The 24,706-nt window shown below is 40.5% G+C and overlaps 1 protein-coding gene across 1 annotated transcript in view; it reads right to left on the reverse strand.

Annotated features, from left to right (window-relative positions):
- RAMP3 (receptor activity modifying protein 3) overlaps positions 1–18,275 on the reverse strand; it is a gene marked incomplete at both ends in the record, with an annotated part of 47,808 nt that extends 29,533 nt beyond the window's left edge. The window contains 2 exons of the mRNA XM_080339012.1: positions 2,082–2,111; positions 18,224–18,275. Of these exons, the coding sequence (XP_080195138.1) occupies positions 2,082–2,111; positions 18,224–18,275 (82 nt within the window). The remainder of the gene's footprint in view (positions 1–2,081; positions 2,112–18,223) is intronic.
- Between the last annotated feature and the right edge of the window lie 6,431 nt (positions 18,276–24,706).

Consider the following 24,706-nt stretch of genomic DNA (forward strand, 5'->3'; position numbering starts at 1 on the left):
AGTGAACCTTGACTTGAGCAAGCCTCTATCTTTTGCAGTCTATAATGGCAAATCCACAATATTTAGAGTCAAAGGTTTTTCTCATCCAGCCCATGCCTGCATTGGAACACAAAGATAGTACTTTGATACTTTTTATGAAATAAAAATTCTGACCAAAAAAAAAAAATCTATTACGACTAACTAAAGCACTTGATTTTGATAAGGTTGAAACACTTTGTTTTGATTAAGTTGTTAAATACGTCTTTATAATTGCCACTATTTTGATTGCTCTTCTATATACAAAATGCATGCATTTTGTAGAACATTAAAATTACCTACAAGTATATGTGTGTCAATATACTTAATACAAATGCCTACACTATATCAGTTAGAAAAAAAAAAAAGTGTGATTTCTTCTTTTTACAACACCACAAATCTGAGAAAAGCATTTACCTGAACAAAACTGCAATCTCAACAAATCATTCAGGACATGTCAGGCAACACTCCAGAGAGCTCTGGAGGAACAGCCAAAAAGAACAGACCACTTTGTCGTTTTTAATCATAGAAAAAATAAATCTAAGCATAATCAGCTCTTACAGCTTTTTCCTTCTTCATTTTCACTCATACCCTGTTTACATCAGGGAGAGGAGATATTTCTTTTCCGTCTATTAGCTACTTTGAGAGAAGGATCCCATCACTGTTGAAAGAGACAGCAGTTCTAATTTTACATGGTGACAGTCAAAGATGCTGCCAGGTGAAGTCAAAGGTGTGCAAGCCTTCTCTTTAAGAGAGGTCAGGTGCAGCCCTCGCTCTCAACAGGACACTGTTCCTCACTGTTTAGTCCAAAAAATTTAGGGCAAGATGAACAGTTTCAGGCTTCATGTCATGACCCAGCCATCAATCAGAAACTTTAACACCTCCATTTGAAATGGGGCATGTGATTGTAAAACAGGCTCAAGTGCAACTTAAGTGTCTCCCCTACAAAGGGGATGGCCTCTCTGGGGCCCAGGCAGGAGTGCCTTGCAATTTAACTGCAGTTTTTGCAGCTGACTCTTTAGTTGCATCAGTCAATGACTTAGTGATGCCATGTGTCAAACAAGAGACAGCCATCACATCTGACCAAAGAAACATTTTGCTTTCACTTACTCTCCAACAGCAGCAGGCCCGTAACTGAAAGGCCTACACCACACCTGAGACCCCAAGCCTACTATTTCACAGGACTACAAACTTCTCCAGGTGTACAGCTGACTCACTGGGACCTGACCCTATCTCCTTCGTCACATGTGATTGTCAGAGCTCTCAGAGCTCAAACTAAGCCTCTATCCACATCACACACCAAAAAAAAAAAAAAAGAGAGAATAATAAATAAATTGAAAAAAAAATCACAATGACAATTACTCACCATTGACAGAAATTATAAAGTTATGAAACAAGGACAGTGTAATTTCATCCTTGGGAAGTTAACATGATAGCATGGACCTTACTTATTCAAGCGTCCCCGCCAATTCATCTGGCAGCAGCAGCAGCAGTTATAAGTTATACTTCCCACAACTAGATCTGTAGATGAAGACTAAAGCTGGGCAGAATTCAAAACCAGATATGAAAATTTCATAGCTGACAAATCCTACACTGATCCTTTGACAAAAGTTAGGCAAAGCTACTTCCCTGGCAGAGTATTCTCCATTATGTCATATGCATTGACAAATTATTCCAGCTCCTTCTCAATGGGGTGTTTAAATGGATTTTCCATGGCCTTGGTATTTCTGGTTGGTTCTCTTTAGAGATTCAGTATGTTGCAGGGTTATATAAAAAGCTCTGACAGAATCATTCAACAGGAATAATCTGATGACACAGGGCTTTCTATCTAAATCCCCAGCCAAAGGGGTTCAAAACTATGAAACATACTCCAATTTTACCATCACTATTGAGATTGACCTTTACATAACACTACAACACTCTGCTCATAAAGCCAATGGACAAGACAAGTTGTAAAAAACACATGTCAGCTGGTTAATTGAAATGAGATAGGATGAAAGTGCTTCTCAAACAGCTGCCATTAACAAAACAGAAATGTAAGTTTGAATTTTAGAAGTAAAGCTCACCTGTGAATCCAAGCGTCATAACACCATTAACTAGGGGTGGGGGGAAAAAGAGAGATGAGTTAGATATCTCCATATTATTATATAAGAGAACTAGTACAGATACAAGTAAACTTGAGCATAACTTAGGTTTCAACAAAATATTCAAAACATTCATTCAAACATTAGTTTCAGTTTTATTAAAGTGTGTGTCAAGAATGGCAAAATGAATACTTAGAGAATATTATCTTTTTAAAATTCATTTTTATCTGTCCTTTTAATGGCTGAGTCATGCAGACTTGTTATGGGTCTGTCCACACCACTCTTTCCTGTAGTTTCCAACATTAGGGATTAGAGACAGGGTTCTTTTTACTTTTAGCTCCTTGAGGGTGAAAAAGTTGGAGACAATAATGAATTCACTCAAAATGTAGGTGAACTGCACATCCTAAGGAAAAAAAAAAACCACACCTTTTTGCTAGTAAAATTAAGCAAGCACGGAATTAGAAGTAAGTATATTCTCTTCATTTAGAAATTTAATACTGCTTTCATTATCTCCACCTTTTGCACAATGAAATAACACATTTCAAAAAATATTATGTTCAAAACCCAAAAGTTTCTCAAGCAGGCATTACACTAACACAGGTATTTCAGAAAAGCATCTAAATGGAAACAGACTATTCCAGAAGGAGTCTTCTGATCAATGACTTGCAGTACATCCAGATGGATTAAATTAACAGAAGCCTGCTATGTTCCCACAGCTCCAGCCACACTTAGGATTTTGCAGATATAGCTAAGAGTGATATGGCTTCAATTATTTTTGATGTCCCACTGAAAAAAAAAAAAATGCTGACAAATCTGTATAGTCTTCATCTTGCATTAGAAACAAAATGAGTATTTTCACACAGATGGGTGTCTCCTGCTCCTTCTTTATACCCTACACATCACTCCAGTAAAATGAATCAAGATATATGTAGCAGAATATCAGTCGCAATCATCTGGATCTAGACTGTGGTGTTCACCGAGATATGCCAAGCTCTCAACTGACTTAACTGCAAATTGTTGTGTACATACATCTGAAGAATTTAGATCCTTCTAAGGAACATATTTTTGTCTTCCAGAGAAGCATTAATCTCTTAGTTACTAATGAGCCAGAATGTACTGAAACCGTGAAGGGCAGAAACCTGTTGCATCTAGACTCAGAGAGCCAAAACTCCACTACAGTCTCTGATGGCTGTACCTCTTTCACAAATAAAGCACTTATCTCTCCAAGCTTTTATGCTAGTAAATATACTAGAGACTCTGAGTAGGATTTTCTTTAATCCTCACTTGAAAATGTGCCTTATAAACTGCAGAAAACAGAAGATCAAATTAAAAGCACACTCTTTATGAGGAAGCCAAACTTACTCATCCTGAGGAAACAGTCTAGACGCACATAGTTGCCCTAGATGCTCCCATTGAGGACCACAAACTGCACCTCCAACTCTTATTCCACCAATTCCTACCACTGATCTCTGGATCCTTCATATCTATTGCTGCAGTAATCCTCATGAGACCATAGTGAGGCAAATAAAACAGGATTTACCATGAGAGAGACCCTGTAAGATAAAGCAACACATCCATGTTTTACAGGCAAGAGCCTGAGTGACTACCCCAGTGTCAGGCAGGGACACTGTGACAAACCAAGTACCCAATAAAGGCTCACAGGTTTGTGCTCACAAATCCCCCTGCTCACAGGAAAATGTGCTTTTTGCTTTTTCTGACCTGCTTATAACAAAGTAACACAGGATTTTTTTCACCTATCCTCAACCAAAAGCGTCCAGATACCTTCAGAGAAGGAACAAGTGAGACCAGCACGTGCTATCCCCACCCCTCTTTGCTGTCTTTACTCCCAGATATGCAACTCATAATAAAGATTTAATCAGGAGACTACAGCTTGTTGGCCATGACAGTTTACACAAAAAGTATAATCTTTCCAGCAGCTTTTTTAAGAAAGGGCATGTTCAGCTTATTCCTTGAAATGCAGATGCCGTCTCATCTCATTAGAAGATACACAGAAGAAACAAAGTAGGTTGAAGTGTTGGAAGATGTTGCTGTGATTCCAAAACAGACAGTTGTCATATACTCCCACCTGAGCCAACATTTAAGGGAGGGAAAAGGAGGTTCAGTTTAACCGTACCAGCTGCCTACAGGTTAAATCATGTTAATAATGGCCACAGCAATGGCCTTTAGCTTTATTTTCTCTATACAGCGTAGCCACATATAGGATTGCCCCTAGCATTAGTGGAATCAGATGCAAAGGGACCAACCAGCTCGGGGTCAGAGCAAGAGGTGAAGGAAAGCACCATCAAGTGAGAGATGGAAGAAAACAGCTTTGAAGAGCCTTTGGAAAGAAAAAAAAAACAAAAAGAGAAGATAAGCAAAATAGGATTAAGTAACAGAATATGAGAAAACCAAGAAAAAAAAAATTAAACTTTTTATTAACAACTTCAAAATCTTGTATATGGAAAAAAAAAAAAAAATCTGATGCTAGGCCTTCACTGCAGCCTCTTATTTCCTACTCTCTACCCTCCTTTTGTAAACAGGACATCAGATCTATGTTGGAAGTTATGCACTAAAGAAACACCTGTTTCTCCGCATAATTTGAAGTTTTATTGATAGCAGCATGTTACTGTGCAAGAACTCTTTCGACACACAGCCCATGAAAGCAATTAAAACCACAGTTTGAATTGGCAACTGCTGCTCCACAGTCAGGCACCTATGATTTGTTGGAAACACAGGAGAGAGATTAATGCTCTATTAATATCATTTTGTCATACTGATCAAATCTCATTACCCGTAATTCTTTTAAAAATCTGATTTTAAATATTGAACAAATCCATCTTACAGAGGTCTACCAATGTTTCTTCAGATATTTGAATGTTAAATAAAGTTAACGTTTGCATAGGTGGTATTAAAGATCATATTAAATTCACCAGTCTTTGAAGTAAACCTCAAGTTGTACCATTACAGGCTTTCTCACAGGAATGCACAAACACTTCAGAATATCTAATGCATAAGAAACTCCATAGAAGTAACTTAACCTATGCTCTGACACCACGTCAAGAAGCATCCTACTGCAGAAAAACACTGGTTACTGCTGGGGTAGGTTTTCTTTATTATCTGTCTTCCTGGGCATTAACAAGCTCAAGTGCCTTATTTCACTAGGGTCTGTATGAATACAGAAGCAAAAGACCAGCTAACACAGGCGTCACATGACTGTCTTCCAAAGACTTCCCTAAAAGGCCGCTAATGAGAGCAAGTCAAATGTATGTGGCCAAGACACCTCAGACTCAGAGGCTGAGCAATCCTGAAACTTTATGGGCAACCTATAAAGGTCTCACCAAGGTCTGAGCCCTCCTGCTTTGAATAACAAGACTGCAAGACAAAGCAGTTTCTTCAAACATATTTCATCAAACACACCTTTTTCCCTGGAAACCCTGCATACCTAGCTTCAACCAAATACTGTCAGTAAGCATTTCTTAAAGGCACATCTCTCTGTTCCAATTTTGCATCTCATTAGGGCACATATTTTTTTTATCTCCAGGTCAAGCACAGTGCTGGCAGGAAGGACAGAGGTGGCCCAAGGTAGGATATGGCCATGGAGCTGGGAGTGCAGAAACTGGTCCTGACTGTAAGAGAAACAGGTGAAAGAACTTACCATTTCTGTCCTTTCAGCTAAAACCCAAGGTTTGCTATCCCAGCTGTTGGGAGAAAAGGGGCTGATCCTCAGCTAGTATAAAAGAGCACTCATTGCATTTTGACCACCTTAGTCTGCTAAGGAGCTGACTCACACATTGACTTACCAGACATGATAACCACATTACTGAAATAGATTTGGCTGAACACTTGCAGTGCCACCACCTGCAAGTCAGCGAGAATAGTCTTAACATAGATAGCTTCCTACAGGGCTGTGGAAGCTTGAAGCAACATATTTCTCAACAGCCATACCTGACACCTTGCTCAACTGCCTTAGGGAGCTGGCTGGTCCTCCCCCGTCTGCTGCCTGTCCTTAAGGATCCTTAATGCTTTATCCTTACTGCTCTTATCCTTACTACTCTTAAAGGCCTACTTCACAGCCCTAAAACCTGCAGCTCCAGGCTATTTTTTAAATGATAAATGGCTTCTTTGAGCCCAGTTCTTATTCCAGTTAATCACACCAGGGTGTTAAAGCCTCCACAGAAATATCAAAGTGATAATTTAGCATGAAATTGCTATATACATAGGCAAAGCATAAACTTGTGCTATGAATAACTCCAAAACACACTCGGGGGTGGGGGGGAAACTATGATGACTGGAGATGAGCTGGGGTGACGCCAGTGCTTATACCCCAAGCAGGCAGAGCCACAGACAGGAAACAGGCCTCCATCAATGGCTTCCGAATGGCAGGGGATGAATGCAGGCAGAAGCAGCTGGAGATACAGCCAGAGACAGGATGGGAGATAGGGCAACCCAATAGCTAGGTATAGAGCACACATAAGCAAACAGCCAGTAACCCAGGACTACTTATGGAGTAGCTCAGGGCACCCAGGCCCATACACAGAAGTGAGGGGGACCCAGTTCAGGGCACTGTTAATGCACAGACAGTCCTGACAGCACATCAGCAAGCAGCCAGCAGAGTGCAGCCTTCCACCCAGGCCTAATGAACATGATTCAAAAGCTGCTCCAGCTGGATACCTTTACCTGCTACACAGTGAAATGCATGCATATATTTATGGGGGAAATGAAACATACCTTCTCAGGTGGCCCACTCTCAGAGAGAAAGCAAACATGAATGACCATACTATTTCAAATCTAGAAGTTGTTGCAAAAGCACAGAAAGCAAAAATAATGCTATTGGTACAAAAACTAAAGCCCTACCTGCCCATCTTTAAATAACCCTCCCTACAATATATGTGGCTCAGAAGGTCATCTTTTGTTCTCAGTGACTAACTGTCCCTTTGACACTTCTCTTTATAAGAGAAGCAGGACGGGGTCAAGAGAGAACAGGATGCAAGGATGTCACATAATGACATAGTTGCACATAGTGTGAAAGCAGCTGAGGAAATCAGGCAACTGAAGTTCACAGAGCCAGGCAATGACAGGAACACAAAACACAGGAAGGATGCCAGGAAGAAACAGAAGTTTGCAATAAATATAGTACTTGAAAGAAGTGTTACACTAGCATTCAAAACCGGCCCAGAAAAAAAACATGCCTCAGCACACAGAGAGGCAGAAGCAAGGTGAATCTGTGTGTTGGCAGGTTGGATTAATTTGTCCTGAGGTCCAAGAAGTTATCTAGAGAGCTAGTATAACACACAAGTCAGTTTTGCATTATACCCTGCTTTGATGCTTTATCTTTTTAATACTTTTTTTTTCTTGTGTCAACTATATGGAAGATGCATATTAGCCATGGGAATGTAACATTCACTAAAAGCACAGTTCAGTGCTGTACTTCATCATAGCTTGGGGCATTATGCTATTGCTTTTGAATTGGTAAGGCAATTTCAGACAGTTAACAATTTTGGACATTAGAAACTTCTTCCTGCATAGCAAGAAAAGCATGAAATGAAGTAATTTAAGCTTTTTCATTTCATCAGTGCAAATCAACAGGGAGCATTACTGAGGGCATCAACTGTTCAGTTTCATGTTCATTCAGAGTTCTCCAGCTTTCCAGTGACTGCAAAGAAATGCGATGATTATTCTGAACTCATACTTCAATTGCGAATTGTTCAGAGTAGGAACACAAATGATTATGCTTTACATTCCTTTGTGAAGTTCTTAAATCACTGCTGACAGCATACAAATAATACTTCACAATTTCTGAACAGCCTGTGTCTACTTCCAGAGGTGTTGCATAGGTTTCCTGCTACTTTGTTTGAAGCCAGTATGTCTTATTTAAAGACATGTACATATATGCAGTATTTTTAATATAGATAGTATTTTAAAGTTTATTACATATCATTAACAATTTATTTTTTAAATAAATATTTCACTTTATTATACCAGTTCAACAACATACTTAGGGAGGGGATTACTTAGCAATCAACCAAACACTAACATCTGTATTGTAATAGAAGTTGCATGACTCAACCCAAAATGCCACATAATGCTTTCTTCACCTCTTTTCTATCCCATTGTGTTTTTGATTAAACACTGTATAACTGAAGTATAAAATTGTATTTTCTACAGCCACTGACTTTCAGACAGTGGATGAACTAAATATTCCAACAGCAGAATCAGTTGCTTGAAGTAAACTCTCTTCACACTCTTTTAGAAGAGTGATATAGACAAATGCACTTCTTGAAAGAAATCCCAACACAAGATCCTTCCAGAGAGTAAAAGTGGAGATTAATAGAAGTCCCTTTGTTTCTAGAGTAGAAAGTTGTGGCATTAGCAAGTGTTTAAAGATGACACTCAAAAACAATGCCAGGACCATAATCTGATTTAAGGTGGCTGGAAGAGAGTTCCAGAGGATTATGTTCCTCAGGAAGTGCTGCAGTCTACAGCCACCAGAGACAAGCAGAACAGCTTTCCTAAAAAACCCAAACCATCTCTGGCTGAATTCACTTCTGTGTCTGTTCCCTAGGACATCAGGAAAAGATTGCTATTTGGGATGTATCTACAGGCCTTCCAAATGCTTCATGCTCCTCATTGTCATTTCTGCCTGTGAAATGTGCTCTTCCGGCTCATAGGATACTGTGGTTGTCATACAGATGTACAATCTCTAAACCAAGCAGAGCATAGCTCTTAATAATTTATTATTACAGATATGTAAGCTTCTAGCTAGAGGAGGTGAAAATCTTTTCTTCACCCCTTAAACATCTGCACTTCTGCAGGTTCATTATAGCCTAGTGATGTACTGCTGCTGCACTCTCCATTTTACATCAAGGTCACAAGCAGAAACCAACACCATGCCAAGTACAGTGTGATTGCAGAAGTGGTCCTGTGCCAGGACCTCTGTCTCACCACTACCTCCTTCTCTCAGAAAATGTTACCAAAGCAACTGAAGAACATGACAATTTCTCTCTGCCTAAAAGATGAATGCAAAATGTTTCTGCTCTGTAAGTCATGGGAAAGGTACTTCAACAAATGAGGCAGCACAGTTCAGATTTATTCCCCCCAAAAGGCCAAACAACTTGCAGTCACTGTGTAGAGACACACACTGCCAAGTCTGCATGCAAACTGTGGTCGCCATCGAAGTCCATCATCCACATCTAGGACCTCAGTCTGACACTGTATCACCTGATCACCTGGAAGCACAGGTTTGATCTAATAGGTACTCATTATTGTAACCCAGCTGCCTGACATTAGTGTAAAAGGCAGGAAAACACAAAATAAAATGTAATGTGACATAAGGTTTCCCTATAATAAGGAAACAGAAGGTCAGCACTATACTGACTTTAAAGTACCTATGCACCTGTGAATGAGTCTAAAAAAACCTGTTCCTCAAGGCAAATAAAGACTCTAATCTGCTTTTGTTGAGTAGCCTGAAAGAGAAACCAACCAAACTTTTTTTTTTTCTTTTTTTTTTTTCTTTACATAATCTTGGGAAGGGGAAATGACCTTTGAAGGTTTTGCAGACAAGGGTCACGGCACATTCTCTCCTGAGGAAGTGTTTAAAACCATGGGATACTTGAAGACATTAGACATTAAGTTTTTTCTTCCCTTGACAGGTAGAATATTTTAATCAAGATACTGCCCTCATAAAAAGCCTAATCATTTTTTTTTTTCCTTTTTTGACCAGACAGCAAAAATCCCCAACCTGCACATCCACCTTCATGCTACGTGCACTTCTCTCGCAGATTCCTAGTGACGTTACATAGTGTGTCAAGTCATTGTATCAACATAATGTCAATGGAGTCATGCCTTCAGCGAACTCTATATGTACCATGAAATAGTAAGCTGGCTGGACCAAACGTGGGTTGTTTTCCTTCAGCAGCCCAGCTTGCCTACCAGTGCTCCAGAGCTCTGGATACTCAACTATACAATCACAGATTATTTAAAATGGTATTTTGCCATGAAGAACTCACGAGAGCAATAAAACACTAACAAAATCTCAGAGCTTTGCATGTCTGCTTATACTGCTGTATACTGCTCATAGCAGGTGTGCATGGCTCTTCACAATAGCATCCTGCATGATCCCTGCACATTGTAATTTTCCCTAGATGGATACCCATACAGAAAACTTTGCACAACAGCAGACTGGCATTATTTATGCCAATTCTGGAGTAAATCATAACTCTCAGTGGACCTGAGGAGCAGAACTAAACCCCAGAGGAGCACAAACTCCCAGGTATCCCCTCTCACAGCACGATGCCTAGCAAGCATAGCAGGGCTCCTCTGGCTGCTCAGGTATAACCCAGTGCTTCTCAGTTCGCACTTTCTGTATCTTTTTTCACTTAATATTTCTTAACACAGTTCTTCTGCTTTGTTTTTCAAATAGCATGTGCCACTTAAAGGAGTAAGAAGATACAAGAGTGAAAGGTTTAAATTTCTTTCTTCTGTCCACCATCTACAATCTTCATACATTAACACTGTCTTGTAAGTTGACTAAAATCACTCCTGAGTAATAGAAGAAAAGCACTTACTAGTAAGCATTCCATAAAACAACTTACAGAAACAAAGGTATACATAACCTTGGTGCCAGGGAAGGTCATGGAACAGATCATCCTGAGTGACAGCACATACAAAAGAACCATGAAATCAGGCCCAGTCAACACTGGTTTATGAAAGCCAGGTTCTGCTTTACCAACCTGATCTCCTATGACAAGGTGACCCACCTAAAAGATGAGGGAAAGGCTGTGGATGTTGTGTACTTAGACTTCAGTAAAGCCTTTGACACCATATCCCACAGCATTCTCCTGGAGAAACTGGCAGCTCATGGCCTGGATGAGTCTACTCTGCGATGGATAAAGAACTGGCTGGAGGGCCAGGTCCAAAGAGTTGTGGTGAACAGAGACAGTTGGTGGCCAATCACAAGCAGAGTTCTCCGGGGCTCAGTTCTGTTTAATCTCTTTATCAATGATCTGGATGAGGGGATTGAGTGACACCAAACTGGGTGGGAGTGTTGATCTGCTGGAGGGTAGGAAGGCTCTACAGAGGCATCTGGACTGGCTGGATAGTTGGGCTGAGGCCAATTGCATGAGGTTTAACAAGGACAAGTGCTGGGTCCTGCACTTGAGTCATAACAACCCCAGACAGTGCTACAGGCTTGGGGAAGAGTGGCTGGAAATCTGCCTGGGGGAAAAGGATCTGGGGCTGTTAATTGACAGCTGGCTGAATATGAGCCAGCAGTGTGCCCAGGTGACCAAAGAGGCCAAGAGCATCCTGGCTTGTATCAGCAATAGTGTGGCCAGCAGGACTAGAGAAGTGATCATACCACTGTACTCAGCACTGGTGAGGCCACAACTTGAATGCTGTGTTCAGTTTTGGGCTCCTCATCATAAGAAAGACATTAGGTACTAGAGAGAGTACAGAGGAGAGCAATGAAGCTGGTGAGGGACCAGCAGCACAAGTCTTATGAGGAGCGGTTGAAGGAGCTGGGGCTGTTTAGCCTGGAGGGGAGAAGGCTGAGAGGAGACCTCATTGCTGTCTACAACTCCCTGAAAGGAGGTGGTAGCATGGAGGGTGCTGGTCTCTTCTTCCAGGTAGCAAGTGATAGGACAAGAGGAAATGGCCTCAACTTGTGCCAGGGGAGGTTAATATTGGATATTAGGAAAAAAATTCTTCATGGAAAGGGTTGTCAGGTATTAGAACAGGCTGCCCAGGGAAGTGGTGGAGTCACCATCCCTGGAGGTGCTTAGAAGGTGTTTAGATGAGGTTCTTAGGGACACGGTTTAGTGCTAGAGTTAGGTTATGGTTGGACTCTGTAATCTTGAGAGCCTATTCCAACTGAAATGATTCTATGATTGTATAATATTACAATATAGTAAAACCTTTAAATTGAAGTTTTCTTTACAGTCATTAATAATCTCTGTCCTGTTTTTCTTTCACGTCAATATTTTATTATGAAAATGTAAAGAGAGAGTAGTATTTATGACCTTGTTTTTTTCAACCAGGCCAAGACCAAAAACACATTTCAGCAACAACAGATCAGCAGTGCTTACATTTACATGAGAAAACAAAGAATGTGCTAGGAATATGCCAGTTAACAAGTATGGAAAAAACATAAAAAGTAAACACCGGATGGAAAAATATGAAACCCTATTTATTCTTGAGATAAGAGTATTGCTAGTACACAAAAGAAATCATTCATCACTATTTGTGGAACCAGCTTGAAACAGTAAAAATTACCAACCCTGAAGAGCAGGCTCCTAAGAAGATCTTCAGACCTGCACATTTTTGAGGTCTGGGATGGTTGATGTGCGGCCTCAAGTCCCCTGCTGCACAGCCACCCAATTGTGGTAACTATCCAAACCTTCTTTGCAGAGGTTTTTTTCCCAAGTTTTTTACTCTATCTATAATAAAAATGCCTTCAATACCTTGAGAATAAAGCAAAAGCTCCTTTTGGGGGTTAGACAAATAAGCATCTGCATAAAGCCAGCTGCAAACAAATTTATGTCTCGCTATTATTGTGTGGCTAACACTACTCAGCTAACAGTTCTTTTTTGTAACCAGGACTTTAATAGTGTCATTAGAGCTGACTGCTTAGTTTTGCATAAAACCAACTTTCCTGCATTGCTATGGGAACCTCTTTATAACTCTTTACTGATGACCTGTGGAGTAAATGATGTGCTTTAACTCACTGCAACTTAAAGAAAAGAGCACTCCGTACACCTCCAGCCACTTCATTGCATATTCAGATCTTTCAGCCCAAAAAACAGGAACTAAAATGTAACTGTAGACATAATCTGATGAATATTAGTTATTCTCTACTGATCCATGGACACAAGGGCTTGTTAAACTCAAACACCATCAGTGAAGCTGCAAAACACTCTGTCTAAACCTGACTGCTTTCACAGTCACTGAGATGTTCTTGAGCTGAAATTTTCCATGGTTTTGCTCCCACACTGAGGTAAACTTTTTTTTCCACCCTGAAGTCTGAGGAAAATCCTCCTCAGGATTTTTGAGTCAGGCAAGAATTCAGTAGAAAGGAGAATAGGGAAGAATGAGGACTTCCCTCCCTCTCATTTTGCAAACACATCAACAATTCTTTTCCTCACAAACATCTTTATTTTAAAAGCTCCAAAGCCAGAAGGAACCCCTCAGATCATCCAGATCTACTCCTTTTGTAACACAAGATAAACAAAGTCTTCCAATAATTTCTGCACCAAACCAATAACATCTACTCAAATGACAGGATACTCTTCCATAAACATTTCCAGTGTAGACTTTGAGACTGCAAGTGATGGAGAATCCCCCACTTCCTATATGAGGTGTTTATTTTAGATTATTTCTGCCAATAATTTTTATTTCTTTGAAAAGGTTTTTTATCATTCATTGCGTGATAATCTTTGAAGTAGCTGGAAGGAAAAGAAAACCCAAATATGTCTAAGGCATACTCAGAATGCAACAGCCAAAATCTTCAGCAGACCAGTATAGGATCAAACATCTCTACAGTGTTATAATGCATATTCTACCTGTTCTGTATTGCCCTACCAGAAAGGTAAGAAAAAGACGAGTTAGAACCTACTTTAACTAAAATTCTTGGGCTGAAGACACTCTTAGAGGTGTTTAAAAGTCATATATATATGAGGCTTTTAGGAACATGGTTTAGTGCTAGATTTAGGTTATGGTTGGACTCGATGATCTTAAGGTTCTCTTCCAACTGAAATGATTCTATGATTCTATGATATATACAGTCACATTAAAATAATGTCACTTTTTTCATTTCTGTTTTACAGTTTATCTCAATGCAAGCCTGGCTGTGAAGAGACTCTTATTTTAGAAAAAAAAAAAAAAAAAAAAAAAAAAAGAAAAAAAAGAACCACACAAAAAACCCAGGATGTTTTCATAAAACACAAAATAATACTTCTATTCTGAAATAAGATGGCTCATGCAACAGCTTTCACTAAAATAAAAAGGTGTGAATTAGAACAGGTTTCATTAAGTTTGTGAAAATTCATCTCTTTACAAGCCCTAAATGAGAACAGAGTTTGTTTACTTCATAGATCTCTGACAAGCAATAATTTCAATAGGAAAGACACAGATGGTAGCAAATGTTGTTTTGTAAAGGACGCCATCACTGTATTTATTTCCTTGGTAGGAGAAACTGCAATTTCATTTGTTTGCCTCCAATACAAGGCATGAATCATTTTTATTTTAAGTAGAGAGGTGGGAGAAACTGAAACAAACTGTACAAAAATCACTGGTGCTGAAATGTTTAAATACAACTTAATGGGCAAAATTGCCCTTGAGCTGACCCAGCTATGCTCAAGACCCTTTCCCTAAAATCTCATGGTTTGCATTCTCTACCTATAGCAGTACTTGTCTATCTCAATATATATTTCTAGCTTCGGTTAACAGCCTGTGACACTTTGCTTCACATGTTTGGATAAAACAAACCTAAAAGATAAGGCTTCAGACCTCAAAGGCATTTAAAAACCTTAACTACTATGTAGATAGGAAAACCTTCCTTAATTTAAGAGCAAGAGTTTACTAGCTAAATGCTTTCCAGGACCGGGTCTCATTGGTGAAACCAGGTTCAGAAAGGCTATTTTCTTCCTTCACACCCTCAATCCAGAGTTACCTTCAAACACCGAGTGCCATTCCTCCTATCTGCTGGAACCAAGCCAGCTGGAGATGGCATTTGATGCTCTGTGCTACCACCTGCAGTCTGCTCACATACACCACAGACAACTGAACTCAACATAAGGCAGTTTGCCCTGTCAAGTGCACAGAATATGAACCTGTCTCATGCTTGTCTGTGCACACCTCAGGGAAAAGGCAACACTGTCCCAAGAAAGGGATCAGGAGGCACAGAAAGGGTGAAGGATGGTGGGAAGGATGTCTGGATCAAACAGCAAGTTGGAATAGAGGTCGCATTTACACTTGGCGCTTTGCCTTTTTTTTTTTTCATTATTTTTTTTTAATGGAGTCTGCTAATTGTCCTGTTTGTCTGGCATTGAAAAATCATGTTTGTGGAAAACAGCATTGTTCTTGTTGAGATGTGTTTTTGTTAAAACTCTGTGGTCTGACTCAAAATCAGATGTTCTGCCTTGCAAAGGTTTATTTGTTTTACACGCACACCCACCTGGGTCTATTGAATTCAGGACTCACACAATGTTTTTTCCTTTCTTCATTCCACCCTCTGCAGCTGCAGAATAGCATGATATATTCATAAGAAAATAACAGGGAAAAAAAAAAAAACAAACAAACCTTTTTATTTGGATTTCAAACTTTAAATCAATAAAAATGTTTCCCATATGGTTTCTTTTCCTCATTAGAGTCTAGACTCCCTAGGAGTTATGGACACCATGTTCCACCAAGGGGAGCTCGGGACCTTAGAGAATCCAGGCTTCAATACATAGCTTTTTCATGACTGTTTTCAGAATAATGTACGGTCTTTAAAATAAAAAATAAGAACAGGAGTCCAGTTGCTCACCTTTCGCCAAATTGCTAAGCTTTTCCAACCACTGTGAAACAGGATCACAAAATGTGAACAACTATAGACAGTCTTCAAAATCTGCATATGATAACTGTTCCATATAAGAATCACACCATCTCTCTATGGGTATACATACTGCGAAAGACTCCTCTAAAATTTTAAAAAATATCCAGCTTTACTCTAGTAGCATCTTTCAACTCATATACAAAGAGCAACACTGAAATGTAGACATTCTGTAAAGGATGAAGGAGTAAATGTTTGGTCAGGGATGCTGAAACAGCAACTACTTGGGTAAAAAAAAAAACATACTTGGTCTGCTAAAAGTCGCGATGAAGCCCTTAAGTTTACTCTTGCCTCAGCTTCCATACATAGAAGTGAAATAAAAGAACCTAGTATTATTGTAAATACATCATAATTTCTGAAGGCACTTAGATCTTGCAGTAAGTAGATATCTTCTAAGTATCTATAGCTCTGCTAAGCAAAGTAGAGTATTTCACCTGACAGCTAGTGTTTCCAGCTTAGCATCTCACCCCATTCTGGAGGTTATCAGCACTTCACAGGGGAAACAGCAGTGACGACATGCCTGCGTACCAGGTACCGCACGCAGTTCACACATTCCTTTCCCCCCAGTACACACATACAGCCCTCCCCACACAAATCCAGCTTCTCCTGTAAACACTGAGTTTCCAGAAAGCAAATACATTGCCTTTTTTGCCATCCTTGCTAGGGAGGGACAACATAGCAGATGGTTCTACATAGCAATAATGTTTCAGGAGCCCTATACAGAAAGATATGCAGAAAGTGCTGGTCTGAGGTTACAGCAGTATGGTCCCACTCCCCACCCAGTCAGCACTGGACAACACTAGATTCAGTGAGAGCTAACCCTGAGGAATCCTGCCAAGTTTTAGCTTAATGAGAGAGGTCACATGCATCCAGTTAATCAAAAGAAGCCATCAGGAAAAAAGGAGAAAGCACATTTAATATTAGTTATTTCAGAAAGATTTTTACTTGAATTGAATGTGCATTTGTATTACTCAAAGAAGAACTTCAGTCTTCTACCACTTAAGGCTTTCCTTATTAAAAAACCTCAATTTCACATCATAAAACTTTGAAGGCTTTTCTACTAGGAAATCAAGCCTCATTTCATTAGTTCTTGATGATATCTATCCTTTCCCATTCCAAGCATTACCAGTTAACAGATATCCTTAAAATCATTTTCTGGTGTTATTCTATTAAGAAAGCAAGTAGCAGTCAAAAATGCCTAGCACAATTGATCTACCCATACCTCTCCAGTGAAAAATGTCTTGCTGTAGCTTTCTGAGCTACAGAGACATTATCCCTCACACCACTCATTCTCTCAAAATAAACCTCCAGCTTTATAAAAGTCACAATAACGTCAGGATGTCTCCCCATACAAAAAGATTACTCCCTGGTTACTTAAGTTCAAGACTGCATAAATCTTTCACATGTCAAGACAGGTGTTGGTCATTTTTCTGATCCTTTTCAGCTGGGAAATAACAAAAAATCTGAGTGATTAAGGTAAGATTTTAGCAGACCTCAAGCCATAGAGAATGAGAAAATTTATGCATTTGACATGTCATTCTTATGACAAAAGACAATGCTACTGACCACTGTCAATATAACTATCCATTTAATTGTGGGTCTTTTCATAGTCCAGCTTTACCAGCTTTGTAAAGGGAAGGAGCATAAAGTTAGCAAACAAAGTTATAAAGCCCTCAGATAAACCTTCTAAACATAAGACGCCTGATTTTCTTTCCCGTAGTTGTGACTCGTGGGGAATTAACCACATCTCTGGATTTATTGTTGAGTGAAGATCAGAACTGACTCCTCCCAGTAACTTTTGACCTGACAGCAACACGTTAAATCAGAGACTCCTAAAACAAGCTACCTGACAAGCAAAATAAATCAGTTTTTCTAGCAGTAGTGTTCTATAAAGTGAAAGATTTGAAGAATATCTGTACTTTTATAGCTGCTTGTTTGTAACTCCACCACTCTAACTGCAATCAACTCCTCGCCTGCGGCAGAAAACCTTCCCCAACGGCCAAACCCGCCACCCCAGAAACGGATCTGGGATCCGGGATGCCTGACCAACGCTGGCAGCCGGTGAAATCGTTGTTCGCGGGGGTCTGCGCGCCCTGTGCCGTATTTCGGGGCTCCCCCCCCGGCGGTGGTTGAGGGGCGACGGGAGGGGAGCTGGGCTGGACCAGCGGCGCAGAGTCTGCGCTCGGCCCCGCCGCCCGCTCCGCGCTGCCGGAGCGGTCCCGCTCTGCTCGGGACCCACAGCCCTGCGGAGCGAGCAGCCCCCTCGGCGCGGCTAAATGCACCCGCAAGGCCCTGCCTGCCCGCTCCCCAGCCCTGCCCCGCCGAGAAAACCCCCCTCCCCAAGGGACGCTCTTGCAAAGGGATGGGGAAAGCTCACACCTCTCTTGAACTTCACTCCTGTGCCCCCGCAGAAACCGCTGCCGTGGGGGGACGCGCACATGCCCCGAGGATGTTCGGCCGGTCCCCGCCGCCCCCAACCCGTCAGCTGCCGGCGTCCTAGGGCGGTAGCGGCGAGCCCCGCCAGCCCCGCCGCACTTACCACACAGCAGCAGAACGGGGAGCTGCCGCCGGCGGTAGCCAGGCGCCTCCATCCCGACGCGGGCAGCAGTGGCGGCGAGTGGTAGCGGGGTACGGAGCCCGCATGGGGCAGCCAGTCTGCAATCACACAAAACCCAAACCCGCCTCAGCCCCTCCACCGAGGAGGCTCCTCTTCCCTGGCTCCGCGTCCAGCCCCGGGCGGCGGCGGCGGGGGCGGAGGGGAGCAGCTCCCCCGCCCCCGGGCTGCTGCCAGCGCCGGGGGGGGGGTGGACCCTGCGGGCGGGCGGGCTGCGGGAGGCTGCACCGGGGAGGGGCGGCTGCCGCGGGGGAGGGGAGTGTGTGAGCGGGAAGTGTGCACGTGTGAGTGACAGCCCGGCCCTCCAAAATCCGCAGCGAGAGGGATGCCTTTCCCACCCCAAGACGCTGGGTGGATGTTTGAGGGGGAAGGACCATCACTCCCACAGGGAAGGATCTGGTCCCAAGTGTCTGAGGGGTTCAGGGACCCTTTTGCCCCCTGCCCTGGGAGCCAGATAAGCCAGGCAGCCTCTGTTCTCCTGCCACGACTCCTGTCAGTAGGGGTGAAGGCATGAGGGGCTGGAGGGCCACGTGCATTAACTCACCTTGCAGCCCTTTTGTGTTCCTGCTCCGGCAGGGAGATTGGACTGGATGATCTTTCAAAGTCCTTTCCAATCCCTAATATTCTGTGATTTTAGCATGCTTAATATTTATAGCTGAACATGGGCAGCGAGCCAGCCCAATCCTACACAGCACCAGAGCAGAACATCCAGGAGCTCTAAGAAAATGCTTAATGTATTGTTATGTCGCCATTTCATCTCTTCATGGTGCTGTTCAGAGAGTGGTACAGCTCCTCATTTTCATCAATATTTAAAAGGATGTGTTCTGGAGCGCGCTCTCTCTAGGAAATTAGCATCTCCAGCAAGAAACATCCAACTGAGAAGCTGCTAAAGAAGCCTTTTCTCAACTAAAAATAATTGTACTGCTTATTAGTAAAGAGCCAGAGTGCATATCTAGGTACATAGACACTCCACCTCAGGAACTGCCTTTCAGCAGAACATTAAATCACTGTCATTGTTAAAGGTCAAATGTACCATAAAACTTTAGATTTCAAAAATACTTCTATGCCATACACAAGAACAAAGTGGACGTTTATGTATCAGTCAGGTTGTTCCCATTGACTTCATACACTGGCACAGCAAGGTGCTTTCCAACACTTTTGGGGAGAAGGAGCCCAACACAGCAGCAGCATTACACATTGCACGTGCTTCCAACAGCAAACTGCTCAATATACAAACTGTCTGATTTATGCTGTTACTGAGGCTGAAGGAAATGGAAAACTTGGGAAACCACAGAGAAGGCCGGGAATCTACAGAGTTAAAATAGCTCTGCAGACATTTGAGTGTGTCAGAATGAACCTCCTGTCATTTGTGTGCCACTTTTTTCCTCTTAGCTGAAAGCAAATCTTGTAAAATAACATACACCATAAATAAACCATAGCTCAGGGAGATTATCTTTCAGCAGAGGGGCTACCACTTCTGCTTTGTAAAGAGCTCTTGCAAGCTGCCCCTGCCAGAAGGAACTAGTGAAGTGACAAGTGTGAAGACGCATACACCACAGACTTGCTATAGCATCCTTCCTAACAGTACGACGTTTGATTTTCCTCATAAAATCTGTTATTGGCAATATCTGAAGTTACAATTAGTACTTTCAAGAATTTGGACTGATCTTCAGGTGGGTTAGGACATAATTGTGCTTTACATGCAATATTATATATTAATATTTATGCAATATACAGTATATAGGCAACATTTTTGTCATGTAAGATATGGAGATAATGCTGACAATTTTCCTTTTAAAACAAACACAGAAGATGTATCTCTTTCAGATGAGAAACTGGCAAATTTTAAGTAAATGTTACTGCTTCCAGCTGTCAAGATCCAGCAAGCATTTCCCGTTTTATGCTTGCAGCAGGAAGTATGAGAGTGCAAACAGTATCTTTGAGGTAGAATGATAGCTAAAATTTATAGGTAAATGCACTAATCTAGAGTGTCATATTGAATCACAAGCCAACTATGCTAGATGAAACTTTCAGCAGTGTGATCAAAAATGAGTAAGTCTGATTCACAGGTATATCTGAACAAAACTGTCATAGCATTAGAACCATCAGCAGGAGGCAGCTTTGTCCCCCTTTCTATTGCAGTAATGCCAACACATTTACTTCAGAAAGGCTGTAAACCTTTTTATTCTGCAAATCTGCATTAGTAGCATCATGTCTGCATAGCAGCAGTAGAAACCCGATTCACCATCAAATAAAAAATGCTGTAAATGCCCTTTGCAGTGCAAAGCTCTGAATCCCATCCCTAACAACATGAAGTAACCTCAAAACCGTAGTCTGTTGTCATTTCCAAACATACAGCCTCCAGAGATCACACGAACCCCTTTTTAGGTACCCTGCAGACAGTGCTGCAATCACATTAATTGAGGTATTGTTTCAGAATACTTAAATCTACTATTATAATAAGACACTGACTAAAACAAAAATAAAATAAACAGGTAGGTAGTTGTTTCAGCATGGAAAGTTCCCAAGGAGTCTGAGATAATAAGAAATGGAAGGAGTCAAGCCATCCAGGACAAATATTATTGTGAAAGCTAGAGTGCCAAGGCAGTGTGAGATAACACAAAAAAAGGAAACAAATCATGCATTTGTTTTTAATGTAAACATTAGCAAAATGTGCACAATGCTCTATTCCTACTAGACTAAATAAAGCCAAAATTAATGTATGGGTTTTTTTAAACACTTCACTGTCAGTTATGTTCTAGAGTCCTTGAATTTTTGCTCAAAAAAAATGCACTTATATTTTCACATCAGGCTGTCCAAGCAGCTTGGGAATTGCCAGCAAGGGAATATGAAGACTGTCTCCATACACAGTTGTGTCTGTGAGAAATAACGCAGCTTGGAAAATCACAGAGAAAGGTACAAGAAGAAACATGGAAACACACATATATATTTTTCTTTTTAGAAATAATAATGCTGTTACAATTTCTCTTGATATAAAATCTTACAGAGCTGAAGTCTGAAATCTTCCAAGATCGAGTCATCCATACTCTTGCAGCCATCTGAGGGAATATTCAAGGATCATATTATAACCCTTGATATTCAGCTGACTCTGCAGAGACTGGTGAAGCAGCACATAGTGCCAACATAAACCTACCTGCAACAGAAAGTAGCAAAGCCTACTTGAGTTCGGTCTGAGCCCATGATTTCTAACTCCACATGTGGACTCTAATCAGTGCAATTATGAACCAGCCGGCATCTCCTTAGCATGAAAACAGACAAACTGTCATTCTTAGGCACATGAAGGACTGATCTGAGGGCTAAGCATGACAGATCCTAGGACCCTAGGTAGGATATTCCATACATTTCCATTCCATGGAAAAATGCAACACTATATGAAATGGAAAATATTGCCACAGTAAATAAAAGGTTATTTGAAGGCACAAAATGCTTGCAATAGACAACATGTCAATTTTCTCCAGTCCTAATTCCTACCCTAGTTCTCCTTCTAAAGTAAAACAGGAAAAAAAACCCACATGATTTCATTAAGGCTGAGTTCAAATTGCTACTACATTCACATCATTAGATTTCTATCATAATAAATGACACTGTTTTGATCTTGTCAAATTCACAGTCCCAAGGCAACCCCAGTTCACGCACAGATCACTTACACCTCTTTCTAGAGACACATCTCACAGCATTTACTACAGATTACATAACATGTGAACCCCAACAAAAAGATTACTTCACAGTGTTTTACTTGTCCAGTTTCCCTTGCAGTCCGATGGTGCAGAGCTCCAGCTTCCATTACTCAAGGACAATACCCAGAGAGCTTCCTTAGTGTCATACATTTGCTTTATAAGTACTGCCTCCCTTTCCCCTGATTCAGAAACAATGCACAGTAATACTTCTTAATGGGAAATTCAGAGAAAAATTCATTGTCAGTGTGTCTAAAGCACATCACTGATCATCACTGCCTTTCAAAATGCTGAAGGGAGGAAAAAAAGATACCGTGTCAGAGACACATCATTGCTCATGTTCTGTATCACTGTCATAGGTCTTGCCAGGGATCTCAAATGTATCCATTTGTGAGGAGTTTTTCAGCCTTTGAGCACATACTTTCATAAGCCTTGGGATTCCCTCCAAATTACTTCAGTAATGGAGACCAATTTTTTCCCCTCACATAGCAATGGAACTGCAGTTTACATTTAGGAATGCATAAATTAAAGGCTTAAGCAAGTTCATTGCAGTTACAGAAAAGACAGCATCTGCTCAGGCTCTGCTGACTCCAAACGACACAGCATAGCTCAGTGTGCCAAGTGACTGTAACTCTCACTTGAGCAAATGACATCTCAAACATCTGGAGGAACACAAAAACGAGAACAGGACATGGGTGGGAACAGTGAGTTTGAGATTTTTCTTGGTAGCACTTGTTATCTTCACTGTACATCAAACAGTAACGCAGGCTGCTGAAACAGCTGTGCTCAATCTTTAATTCACTGCGAATTAACTTGCATTTTAAGGAAATTCCAGCTATTATTGAAAAAAGATGTTTATGGTTTAGTTACCATGAATAATATCTATTCTTAAATAAAAGTATAAAAAGTAGAAGAAAGGAAAAAAGGTTCTCTTTTCAAATGTTCACTGTTTATGAAGGCTTTATTCTTTATAACTACCCTTAACAGAAAATCTAGCATTCCATATAAAAGTCTCCCACTATTTTTAAACTCCAGTAGTACAATGTTACTGCATCTCATGGAAGTATCAGTGAAATCTTACACAGAATCTCTTCTTACCATCACTTTTTATTTTCAACTTAGAAAAGATCAGAAACAACAAAATGAGATAGCTATAGTCCCCATAAAAAGTTAAATTTACCAAACATTAAATTGTTCCATGGAAAGTGCACAGCTAATAAAGATGAGCATAAATACTTAAAATAACCTAGATTAACTGAGACAGGCAGCTATTTTCTTGGTAGATACAGACGTAAAATATTCCAGAGGCAAGCTATCTTTACCATTGTCTCCCGAGATTTCTAAATGAGAGGAGGGATGTAAGTGGATGACAGGTAGAGCAGGTGTGGTACCACCAGCAGCACACACAATCACTGTCTCAGTCTACTTTATCAACCACTTAACTAATTAGTTGCAGCTTAATGATTTCAGGTGGCATTTACTACTTGATGTTGGTGAGGGTAACAGCCATACTTGAAGCAGAGTCCAATGTAAACAAAACAGTACTGCACTAGGAGAAGCAAGAAGTATCAGATAAAATGAAATCTTCCCTGGTGAAAAAGCCACGCAAAGATTTAAAGTTTGTAGTGAAGTCAAATGGTGTTGAACAAATGTACCGAGGGTGGTTGTTTGTTTGTTTGTTTTTTTCACTGATGTTGCAAGTGTACCACTTGTCTCAATTATCTGTTAAGAGTTTCAGATAAATGGGAGTTTCAAAATCAACCCCAAAACAGAATAACCCAAAACAAAAATATAATTATACTTCTCTGAAAATGCTTAAAGTGCATGCTGGGGTGAAAAAAAAAAAAAAAAAGAAAAAAAAAAAAACAAAAACAAAAAACCAAACATAAATATTTAACAAAAATACATACACCTGTGCACACCATAAATTAAGCAACTGCTTTTAAAACATAATATTACCTCCAAATATTTTTAACTTGTTGTGTCTTCTGCACACATGTCCCAGCTGTTCCTCTATGGAAACAATCTCTGTTTATTGTCTACTCTTCAGAACATAACTGTTCTAATTCTGAATAAAATACATGTCTATGATTGAGCTTGTGAGGAAAGTTGTTTTCATGGGTTGAAACAGAAATTCCATCTCTTGTAGGAATAAATTTGCTTTAACAGGTTTCTTACAACATTTCTTCCTTTCCTGGAAGAAATTAATAAAAAAGATAAAAAAGATTGTAATTTCCTGAACATTTCTTTCATTTGTCTGTTTTGCTGAGTATGAAATCAGCATTTTGGGTAGCATTGTGACAGTTTGTGGGATGGGCTCAGAAAACCCGAGCATGAGACTTCAGGTAAACACTTCTATGGATTTACATTAAATTGGTCTGTGTAAGAGATGGGCACTGATGTTTCCTGCAGTAATATCACACAGTTTTACTTTTCCCAATTAATTCATTCTGGAAGCCAGCAAATATTCATTAGTAGAAAGGCTTTCCTTAAACTTAACTTCAAAAGACACTGATCTTCTTTAATGGACTACAGAAAAACGCGCTGTTCAAACAGTAACTGAGAAGACTCAGGCAAAGCAGCATTAATATTATCTAGAGATCATATTAATGGATTTGCTTATTTAAAGAAATCCTTTGAAGCTCATTATCTTGACCAAATAAGAGAAAGTAATTATCTGCCCAGAGACGACATGGGTCATAACTAATAGGAT

This window comes from Nesoenas mayeri (genome assembly GCF_963082525.1).
Source record: "Nesoenas mayeri genome assembly, chromosome: 2".
Lineage (NCBI taxonomy): Eukaryota > Metazoa > Chordata > Aves > Columbiformes > Columbidae > Nesoenas > Nesoenas mayeri.